The sequence below is a fragment of the Clinocottus analis genome, unplaced genomic scaffold (genome assembly GCF_023055335.1).
Source record: "Clinocottus analis isolate CAN_PGR_092001 unplaced genomic scaffold, fCliAna1.0.p SCAF_15, whole genome shotgun sequence".
Classification (NCBI taxonomy): domain Eukaryota; kingdom Metazoa; phylum Chordata; class Actinopteri; order Perciformes; family Cottidae; genus Clinocottus; species Clinocottus analis.
This window is the reverse complement of record NW_027175876.1, coordinates 827,895-839,598: the sequence shown is the minus strand read 5'-3', so window position 1 is coordinate 839,598 and position 11,704 is coordinate 827,895. Positions and strand designations below refer to the sequence as shown.

At 42.4% G+C, this 11,704-nt stretch overlaps 1 protein-coding gene across 1 annotated transcript; it reads right to left on the bottom strand.

Moving 5' to 3' along the window:
• Positions 1-444: 444 nt before the first annotated feature.
• Positions 445-11,150, bottom strand: opn8a (opsin 8, group member a). The gene is made up of 4 exons (XM_068577499.1): positions 11,078-11,150; positions 4,845-5,138; positions 3,221-3,546; positions 445-843 (listed from the first exon to the last, which is right to left on the bottom strand). Exons 1-4 carry the CDS (start codon positions 11,148-11,150, stop codon positions 445-447), a joined length of 1,092 nt encoding a protein of 363 aa, XP_068433600.1.
• Positions 11,151-11,704: the final 554 nt, after the last annotated feature.

Here is an 11,704-nt window from a genome sequence, read left to right as displayed (position 1 = left end):
AGTATCAGGAGCTAGAAGGTTGAATAAAGTTGAGTGATTTGACAACGTAACTCGACACCGCTGAGTGACCAAGCGCCGCGGTTTGGTGCTCAAAAAGGAGCGCGAGCTTCAGCTACGTCGCAACTAATACTTATTTTGAGCAAACACTCTTTGTTTTGTTGCCCGAACGACGTTTATCACGGGCAGCGGACCTCTGCTCAAAGTGTGACGAGTCGGGATGAGATTGCGTCGTCAAGTTTTGGCGAGTGGGCTTTGAGGATGGTGCTAGCAGGCGGATTTGTTGTCAGCGCTAAGCTAACGGGCGGTTTGCTCTCACTACAGATTCACCAGATGGACATGAGCGTGGATTTAAATCTCTCATTTCGCGCTTGGCAAAGGAACTTCCCCTTTAAATAATGACAACTTAGGTAAAAAAAAAAAAGAGTGCAGACTGCGTCACGTGTGCTAGCCCAAAGGCATCATCTGAGTCATGGACTGTCTGCCAGCAGCTCCCATTACACTCATACTGGTTGCAGCGCCGGTCCCGTTCTCGAAAACGTTGCAGTCGGCATCTTTTACCGCTTCGCCGGCCTTGAGCGTCCCTCCTTCGGCGGGCGAGTCGTCCCAATGCGGACAACAGAACAGCCGTCTCTGCAGGCGGAGGAGCTCCTGCCAGGAGGCGCGCTGGAAGAGGAAGTAGATGAAGGGGTTGTAGACGGTGGAGCTCTTGGCGAAGAGGCACGGCAACAGGGTGACCAACGGCGCGATGCGGCCCTGCTCCCGGGTGTGAGACATGCTCCAGTAGCTGACGGCCACGTACGGGGTCCAGGCGAAAAGGAAACCCAAGCTGATCATCACGGCCATCTGTGATCAAGCAGAGCAAACGGAAAGGGCGTGAGGTGCAAGGTGGAGGTGGAGAGATGAGGAGAATACAACAGAAGATTGAAGGTGGAATACATAAGTTCGGCAAAGAAGATGAGAGAAAACAGAATATTCCTTTGTGGTATATCGCTCTGGAGCAACTAAGTCGCTCGGCACTGATGTCCACAACTATAATTAGGTATCGTCGCGTTACCACGGCTATAAAGGCCAAGATAAAACAGCAGACCGTCGCTCTCAGGGAAGTAAAAAATAGAGGAAGTCATGCAAGATAAGCTACAGTCGATTTATTTGAGCTTGAGTTATTTGTCAGTCATTCTACGTGAGGAATTATGGGGAAATGAACTGGAAGCAGGGAGGTGGCAGTCCTCTCCGAATAGCAATTTCCACCTCCTGATTGCCCCTCGCAGAAAATTAAATAAATATGGTAAATAACTTCAAGGCGCTTTGGGGGAGCGGTGGCTGTGAAATAAGATCTAACAAACTAAAATTAACTAAAGCGCGATGGAGGAGATAACAAGTAGATAAAAGGCATCGATTTAATTCATTAAATCCTTCGACGTCGGGTTACAAATCCGGCTCTTTGAGATTTCATTCTTGAGCAATCATAACCTATTTGTTGAAAGAACAATGCATTTCCGTGGGAAGAACAAAGTGAATGTTACAGGTACCGACACACGCATTCAAACACACTCACACTCTCTGAACAGTCACTTCCGCAGGGCATACGCTCCTACGCAAACTAATCTGTTGTGTTCACAGGGACACACGCTTTTTCGCCTGATTTTACTCGGTCAACTATATGTGGTTAATTTGCTTTTTCGCAACCATTCGCGGCAGAAAGGGGTTGCGGCTACGTTACCCCAAGTTACCGGCACGTAGCCTCACTAGCTAACGTAAACTGACCCGGTCTCGTGGAAGAAAGGGGTTGCGGCTACGTTACCCCAAGTTACCAGCACGTAGCCTCACTAGCTAACGTAAACTGACCCGGTCTCGTGGAAGAAAGGGGTTGCGGCTACGTTACCCCAAGTTTTCCGGGACATAGCTTCACTAGCTAACGTCAACTGACCCGGTCAGGTTACATTTTTTAAATTTGTTTTTCTCAACCATTGCCTCTAAACTCCCATAACCGATATTAATTCAATGCAACGCACTTTTGACTCCCTCGAGGATATGCATGCTCGAAACTAAATGCTTGAAAGGAGAAATTGCATGTTTGCGTAGATACGGCACGCCATCAGAGCTTTCAGAAGTAATGAGGCACTCAGCATCCCCTCTAATCAGTTTGCACTGAAGTGGAGTCACAATTCAAGGGAGCCAGAAGACAGGGATTTCTGCAGTTCTCACAGGAGCCATCGCTCTCCATGTAATGTCGTGTGTTCTTTCATTGCAGTCTTTGGGAGAACATTGTGCTTGTATTTGATGTACAAGCACTACTGTCATCCACTTGGCAAAGTACATTAATGTAATGTATATTTAATTAAAGATATGGTGAGTAATGCCTTCCTGAGCAGGGGCAAAGTTATTTGTAAATTAACGGATGAATCTAGAGTTATTTCCTGTTTCTTTTATTATTAAAAAATCTTATTTTAAGACCAAAACAGACACTTTATTTCTATGAAGTATTACATGTATATGTAGCTAAATCTGGATGTAACTTATACTTATATTCAAAAACTATTGAAAGACATAGAGGTGACCATTCGTTGTTCTTCTATCATGCATTATTCTCATTGATATCCCACACTGAACAAGCTTACTTAAGTTGAATTAATGTGTAAAATTGTTCCGTAGATATGCACTATTTGCGCCTGTTGTGCGTAATGTTTGATAAAATCGTGCCTTGTGTTCCTAAGAATTTATTTAGCCGTCATTTGAAAACTAAACCAAACATATATGACACTTTTATATTGACATAATTGGCTTTATTCCTTTATTTTGTTGTTAGCTTAAAGCACGGGAAATAGTCCAAAGGAAAAAAACTATGCGCCTGTCAAATGCTGCTTTGCTTAGATATTTTTCCTGAACATCGATGTACTCATGATGTGATGTCTATAAATATTCAGCTTTATAAAAATATTCAAAAGAACATAAAACAGACTAAAGATCTACAGAAATGGTCATACTTATATATTTATGTCATACCTCTTTTATCGCTTCCTTCTGTGAAGCAGGTTGTGCTGATTTAATGAGCTACATTATTTGTTACTGAGAGTATAAATATACATGTTTTGCAACTCTCACAATGATTGTCTTTGAACGCAGGTCAGGACCAAGGCCTTCTAATCACTATCTGCTTTTCAAAAACTAGATTTCAATGAGAAAAAACAGTCCAGTCGATGCAGCGTCGTCTCATACTCACGAGAGTGATTTTCTTCTCCACTTTGCCGCATTGGAAATCGCTGCTCTGGATGGACTGGTAGGCCCTGTGCAGCTTCCACGCAATGCCGAAGTAGGTGAAGAGGATGGCGAGACAGGGGATGAAGGTGCAGAGCAGGGACAGAGCGCTGATGAACGTGGAGTGGTTCAGGGACTCTCCGTAGCCGGTCCAGTCTATCGAGCAGGCCAGTCCGAACGGCTCCGGCCCGTAGCTGCCCCAACCCAGCAGAGGAAACGCCGCCCACAGGCCGGCATACAGCCAGATGGCGCTGATCACGATACTGATGGTTTTCCTCTGAAACTTGATGCCTGTGCACAAAGAATTTTAGATTCAGCTGAGTGAATATCATGGCACTTTTTATATTTGTATACTGTAGTATTTCTGAATATGGTGTTTGCCTCATGAAGCAGCGATTTTAGCGGGGTATTCGGTTGGTTGCGTTCTGCAACCTTGCCACTAGATGGCACTGAATCCCACACACCGCTCCTTTAAATCGTGTGTGCGAGAGACCGGTTCGGATGGATTCTTTGCTGCGTTACCTGCAGATCTGCATGCATTTGACTGGAAGTAAGTAGTCGGCTGGTTTAGCCTAAGCAGCGGGACTCAGCTAATGCTAACGCGAGCAGATGTAAGTGCGATTAACTCGCTCCGACGAAACACTTTACGGCATTAATCAAAAAGTTAACTTTTTTCATCTAGCTGGCTCTGATAAAGCGTATAGGAGTACTCATGGGATCAGTGCGTTAGCTGTGAGTTATAACAGTGGATGTTTGAAGCTCAGTGGGTTTTCGGAGCTGATTGTGAAGCCGGTGACAGGCTGCCGCCTTCCGTTGCGTTTACACAATAATCAATTGTATGAAATACCTTCAGCCCAGCGCTCCGTCGAGTGGCAACATGCCTGCTAACAATCCACCAGCACACCGCCAAGCACTGTTCTTCTGCTTTTTTTCTTATTCCCCGTTGTGTTCATTATCGCGGCTCCAGGTTTTGATGTAGGGACGTCTTTGTATGTCTTGTCAGTGTAGGATTTCTATACATCAACTACTGAAAGCCCACAAGGGAATCTGCACCATACCACGTGGCGTTAGACTTAAAGAATACCTAGATCTTAAACCCCCTGTGGATGTGCTTTTGATATATATATGCAGTTTGCTGCACTTAAGGTAATTACAGAATACGCCATATATTCTGTAAAACTTTACTCGGTGAAAAGATTTTTAAAAAGAACATCAGTGTTGTGTTATGTATTTTGTCTTACCGACCTTACTGTATATTGTTCGGCGGGTTTTTTCGAAGATTTAGTCAAACAATATCAGATCGATGAATCACGGCTGTGAGGATCGATCAGGGACTGACTGCTAAATCACTTTGCCGCATGTTCTGCGTTGGATCTCGTCAATAATCCTCATCGTCCACTGGAAAGGTTTAGCATTGATGATAGTCCGAAAGGCTCCGAGGCGATTAGGATAAAAACGGTTTGGGCCTTTGAGAAGATTTGTCTGATTTGTCTGCCCAATCTCATCTGCTTTGATTTCACGAAGCCAGCTGCCATTCATTTTTAAAACTCTTTAATCTCCTCTAATTCCCGTGTGAGATTTGTCGCTACCTGTCCTCGGTGGCCTTCCCGTGACCAGGTACCTGACCGTGCCCATCACAGCCAGCGTCATGATGCTGGTTATGCTGAAGATCATGCCCATCAGGCCGTAGTAGAGGCAGGACGCGTCGCCTCCGATCCACGCGTGGTTGAAAGCCGACGCGATGGACAGAGGGTACATGCTGAGGGCCATGCCGATGTCCGTGACGGCCAAGTTCACCGTCAGCAGCTCGGGAGCTTTGAGCGCCACGGGCCGCCGGGCCGCGCTGACCAGCACCGCCGTGTTCCCGAAGACGGACAGGACGGCTGCGGGGAAAGAAACGGGAGGTTTGCTTTTATCTCAAACATCGGCGGAGGTCAAAAGGTCAGCGACAGAACTGTGCTGTGACGATCTCTCTGAGGCAGTTATTAGTTGATTATTGTTTTTGTGCTGGTCACATGGGGCAAGAGATGAAATAATGTAATATAAAGCAAACGGGGCCTCAGTAATCTGATCAAATCTGATCTGGTCAAGTTATTCTTTTGTCAACAATTACAGAGAGTCAGTTGTTGGCAAATAGATATCAAGCTCCTTAAGAGAGAATCTGAACTTCTAAAGCATAAAATAGTGCAAGTTTATGCTAAGACATAGGGATAAAATAAAACATATACAAACAAAAATGTGATCACACGCTTTTTGTCCAGTGAAAAACAGTATTTAAGGTGATTCAGGTGATTTTTTTTTTACCGGTTTTCACAACCTTCAGGTTACACAACGACCTCACTAATTTATCAACAATGAACCCAAACCTTCTTTCATATCTCTCTCTCTCTCTCTCTCTCTCTCTCTCTCTCTCTCTCTCTCTCTCTCTCTATATATATATATATATATATATATATATATATATAATAAATAGGCTTCATAGCGTCCTTGAATCTTTAGATCTTGACAAGCACTCATCTGAATCCCTGCACTTTTATGACAACACAAATAAAATAATAGTAAATAGACATTTAGTGAGGAACACATATAATTGCATTTTGCCCTTTATCACAAATCTATCACATGTTCATTTTTCCCTCATGGTTGACCATAAGTGCAGCATAAACCAATCATGTTGTGTTGTAGTACTATACACACACATATATGTGTGTGTGTATATATATCTATATATATATATATAGATATATATAGTCACAAACAATTCACTGGCACTCCACCATCTCGGTCTCTTCAGTAGTATTCTCGCAACGTCATTATGAGCTACTTAAAGTCTCTGTAGGATTGATTTTTGTAATTAGCTCACAACTGTGCGGTGTAGAGTGGTGTACAATCTGCTGTAAACAGAGAAATCTTCACTCCATCTGTACACACACTACACCCGCGTGCGAGCGCGTTTGCGTGTGCATACATCCTCCGACATTGCCTATAAATATCATCATCATCAGTCATCTGCTCGGTAATAAAATGTCCAAGATATATCACCTCATCACGGACACCGAGGTAATTATCAGAAAATTTTAGACTTTTGTCCTTCTTGGTTCTACAGATAGCACCCAATCATGCACCCAGGCTTTCAGATGCTTGTACAGATCATCAATAAAAAGATTTAAAAAAAAGGGGGACAACATTTAGACTTGATGGACACCATTGCTAGCCCCCAATGAGGCTGATGTATGTATTTGGGGACGCCTCTTTGACTCACTTTTATAACTGATTATACGATCAAAAGCTTTGGAGGCGTCAATAAAACATGAGTATAAGATGAGTTTTGACCTCTATATTTGTTGACAATTTCATTTAAGGCATAAAAGTCAGTGCCGTGTTTGGCTGTAGCTCTTTAGTGTGCAAGTAACCATATATGGTCATTTACCTTAAGTGCCCTATAAGCCGAACTGGTTATCTGTTGAGTGAATAAACTCATTTAATCCGTCCAACAAGATTCTTTCTAGGAGTTTTGACAGTATGCTGGATGAAGCAATGGGCCTGTAATACTCTAGACTACCTACTTTACCAGCTGACCCGTGTTCATTATTTAAACAGTCCTCTCAATCCGGGGCAACAGTGCGTCAGGTTTTTGTCCCCAAAGTAGTCTTAATGGATTTTTCTCTCCCCGAGCAACATTGACGCCAATGCTCTGCATTCGTACCTTATTCATAATCTTCGCAGTCGTTTTAAACTCAACGAGACATCGATGTTTTCTATTCAGTTCAGAGTTCACGAATAAGTGCTTTGAGCCGCGGACATTCACAGCAATTACAGGAAAGTGCCGGCGTATTGAAAAGTGGCAAAAAAATACAAAATTTAAGCATATAGCTCTGTGTTTAATCTCCCAGAGTTGATGGAATCGTTCTCACGTTGGGAGATTTGAGCTGTTTTCTGCGTTTTCGAGCCGCAGCAACACCGGCTCTACTGAGATCTGACTCACTCGTCTGCAACGAAACGTTGAAAGAACTAATGATATTTTCCACGAATGCCCTTCAGCGTGAACCAATTGTTCAGGCTGATGGCCCTTCACATGAACATGTGAAGCTTAATGCATTCATTACATTTTAGTCTTTTGAAAGGAAAAAGAGTTCAGAGCCACATTGATCACTTCGAATCCACCACGTTACTCAGTACTACTGGGAGCGTCTACGGGAAGATATTGTTATTCATCAAAAGAAAAATGACAATTCAACCAGACACTCTCCTTCACTGGGAACGTTTCCATATGTATATGCCGTTCGCTTTGATATGTTGGATTAAAAAAAAGGGAAAATGTAACGCAGGAGGCCTTTTTTTTTGGCTTCAACTCTTCCGCCGGTCGTGACTTGGCAAAATTGTGCGGTGATGGATTTGCACAGAATCACAAGTGTGCGTAAACTCTTCCAACGGGGAGTCGTAGGAGGATCTCGTGGTTGAGTGTCAACATCAACGACAGCAGCTGTTGTCGTATACATGCCCCTCCTTTATTGGTGTGTATAGCAACACAGTCGCCGAACGCAATCTACTGTTGCTTTGTGTTGCAAAAGGTTGAAACCCTGGTTGAACCCTTGTTGTAGTTGTTTCACACTAAAAGGATTGCAATGATGGAATAATAATATATATATATATATTTATATATATAGCTGTGTGTGTTGAACACATGACTGTAAACTAAATCTGCACAAGCGACTGGACTGTTGCCTCAGTGACAGCGAAAATGTTCGATAGTCTGCCTTCAATAATGGAGTCCCGTGCTTATTCACAAGAAGAGGAACCCAAATTCAAAGGACTTGACAGGATTTTGCAGGATTTATAGACTAAAACGGCAAGGCACTTAAAAGCAAATCCCTTTTATTGGCTTTTGACTCAGTGTGCTTCCTGAGTCAACCCTTAAAGTTGCATTAATTGATTTTCTTTTTTGAGGAGGCGGCACAATGGGCGGTAAAAAAGACCACAAAAGGCGGTCTGACGGCTAAAGTGTATCCAGCAGATTAGGAAGCCACAGCAGCACCCATGTGGAGTTTTCTTTCTGACCAGATGAAGGTAACTCTGACGTAATTAAAACCTTCAGCTTCTTACTTAATCTGTTTATACGAGGCAGCTATATTGTGTGTAGACTATGAGTTCATATCCAATTTCTTTGGTGGATATTGCTGTTTACATGCCAGGGAATACTGTATTAGGTAGAAATGTTGTTCTGGGACATTTTAATTGCCTGTACAGTATTTGGAAAAATGTTTAATTATCTTTAATGCTTCAGAGTTATTACATCATATCTCCAGGGGAACACAGATTCCTTCAATTAGTAATAACATGAGCTGAGGAAATCTGTTTTTCAAGTAGTTCCTGACATTAATATGTTTGATAATGGGTTCGATACTTACACTTACTAAGGACGTAATTAAACTTTTAGCGTGTTTTTGAATCGTGAAGTAGTTTAATAATGTTGTGTAATCGGTTAGCTTTTCCCAAATGATGACCGCACTTCCCTTGGAGTAACGCTAACGTAACGTTAGCTGGCTAGTGAAGATCCATAAGAGAGCTAGCGGAAATGTTCCCTGGTCAGGACAGTTTTTTAAGCTAACGTTCCAATAAAAATCCACTTCTAATTGTTAATATAAATGCTTGTGTAATGTGTTCATTTGATTAAATTGCGTTAAACTAAAGTCTATCTTCTTACCTTTGTCACAGACAATTTTTTTAAAGTAAAAAAAAAATAGGGTGAAGATCCATAAGATAGCTAGCAGAAATGTTCCCTGGTCCGGACACTTTTTTAAGCTAACGTTTCAATAAAAATCCACTTATAAATGCTGATATAAATGCTTGTGTAATGTGTTCAGTTAAGTAAATTGCGTTAAAATAAAGTCTAACTTCTTACCTTCGTCACAGAATATTTTATTTCTTACCAACGTTAGCGTTGCCCTCACCACAGTCAGTAAAAGGGCGCTAACGCTAGTTGTTAACCGTTGTGTAGCATTAGCTTCGGTTATTATATAGCTACTGTACTCAGAGAGTTACGTTACCACAGTATACTGAAATAATACAGCAAAGTAGATAGAAAAAAACAATAAATATAAATATTGTGTGAGCCATTTGGCTTATTTATTATATTGGTCGTGTATTTTAAATCCAAAATGTTTAACGTTACCACAGTCATGCAAAACATATCAGGGAAAGTGATGTTCATGGTGTTGTGTAATTTTTCAGTTGTATCATTCAACGGAAAATGATAAAGAAAAGGAACTGTACATTTTTTTATGCACTTTTTAAATAATAAATGAAATCCAATCTCTTTTAACCAGCAGCTATAGCGGCACATCTTTTTTTATTATTATTTATCTTACATAACAGGCCCTGGTATGACGAGCTGGCATACATTACATGTTGACCACCTGTCATGATGGTAATTCACAGCTTTTGATTTGCACTGCCGGTGGCAGAGGAAGTTAACAACAGGGGAGGTCACAGCCGCTCGAATGAAGATACCTCATCGTTTGACGGCATGTTTTTCATGCGTGATGTATTTGCGTGTGGTGTACGTTGGTTCACTGGGAGATAGTGGAGTGTAATAAATAGCGCAGGTCCCGTGGAGGGGGAATTTGAGCTGCCAGTGTCGGTTGAGTCCTGACCCAATTACATTTTTTCTATAGTTGTTTAGATATTCCAGTGTTGTACTGCAAGACGTTCCATAGAGCTGGGATCTTGGCACAAAGAGCTTGCTTTCACTTTACACAGTATGCTTATATATATATAGTTTGAATATATTGATTTCTGCAAGGACAAATGGATAAATGCAGCTGCTGAATCAACATACATGTATATATATATGTATATCCCCAGTGACAGCTAATCCTGCTCTTCCTGCAGATCTTCCCACGATGGCCTGAGGGATCCTCCACCTGGGTGTGGAGTCATCTGTTGTTCCCTGAATGCAAAGCGACACCAGCAGGAGAGGAAGTGAAGCGACCGAACCTCCCTCACAGGTATACATTTGCACACGCGTGCACACAGACACACGTGTGTGTGACTCATTTCCTTACATGCAACATCGGCAAAATAGAGTTTAGTCATTTTTGGAGTGGAAAATGTGTCGTTGTTCTTCTATCCATCCAGATATTTCTATCGTAAGTACGCCAGCGAGCCTCTTTAAGTTTCTCAAAACCAAAATACAGGTTTTCTGATTTCAGGGGTCTGCATGCACAACACATAACCGTGATGCTTCAAAAAAAATTGGTAACCAGGATGTCTGTGCACACGTACGCACATCAGTGTTGACATTATATTCAATCTGCTGAAAGAGATAACGCGCTCAGCTAATTTCCTGTTGCACAATATGTTATACCAGGTGTTCTGGTTTGGAGTGAAAAACCAACAACGTAGTGTGTTTGTTAGAGCGACTCTGGTATTTGTGCTCTCGCACGCAAGTTTTCCCACAGTTTTAGAGTCAGAGAAGCAAGAGGTAAATCAAAATAATGGTATTACATACATACAACATATCAACCCTGTCTCCTAAAAAATATGCTGGGTGAACTTCATTTTCAGGAGACATGGTTGTACACAAAATTGGGGGCGTTTAACAATTAAATCATGCATCCGATGTGTCTTCCGACCTCCGGCGAAGCACACCCAGATTTCTCATCGGTTTCTGGGGGGTTCGAGCTTCATTTCCGCAGCGATAGGAAAGCTACGGCGTGGTGTCACCTTTCCAGAGTCCCAAAATAGATCCACGCGAGGCGCAAATATTAATCTCGCAGACGAGTCGACGTATTGAAATTGGATAAGTAAGCGACGCACTCACCGATCGCCGTCAGATACATCCCTGTCCAGAAATCCACGGCGGGTGACAGTTTGGACACGTATTTGTCGTCCATGTCTGGTGCGGTCCGTGAGTCAAAAAACGAACGCTCAAATTTATTTCCAGTCAGGAGAGAAGCAACACCTACGACAGGTTCTCCGCTCTCGTCCCAAAATGCGTTCGAACGGAGTTATTGAAAGAACGAGCATATTGTTTTCTGTCTCTCCTGTCAGCCCTCATTTCCGTGCGATGCAGGCTCTGACACCTATAGGGGTCAATTTACTTTACTGTATAGACTCACAGACCCCCTCCACTTACACAAGGCGCAAAACAAGCACACACACATGCACACACACACGCACACAGATTTTGATTATTAACATTCCCTTCATGCCACATTATGCTCAGCCCTCGAAAAAAAAAAAACACTCCACTTAGACGAACAATCATTTACACACACACACGCACAAATTGACACCTAAGCTGCATCTATTAAAATCTAAATGTAATTATGATGTTTTCTCTCGCTGGGTGCGGAAAAAAGTGATTCACACATTGTTCAGCTTTTCATCTCTCACGCTTATGGATGAATGAACGAGTGAACGTGAAACTACGAGTGGCTGTAGTCGT

What these genes read in the sequence shown, in the direction of transcription:
- opn8a (XM_068577499.1), bottom strand. Translation starts at nt 11,150, where the DNA reads ATGGACGACAAATACGTGTCCAAACTGTCACCCGCCGTGGATTTCTGG. An exon ending in GATGTATCTGACGGCGATCG is followed by an intron (nt 5,139 to 11,077) that starts GTGAGTGCGTCG and finishes CTTTCCCCGCAG; the next exon opens with CCGTCCTGTCCGTCTTCGGG. An exon ending in GGGAAGGCCACCGAGGACAG is followed by an intron (nt 3,547 to 4,844) that starts GTAGCGACAAAT and finishes CTTTGTGCACAG; the next exon opens with GCATCAAGTTTCAGAGGAAA.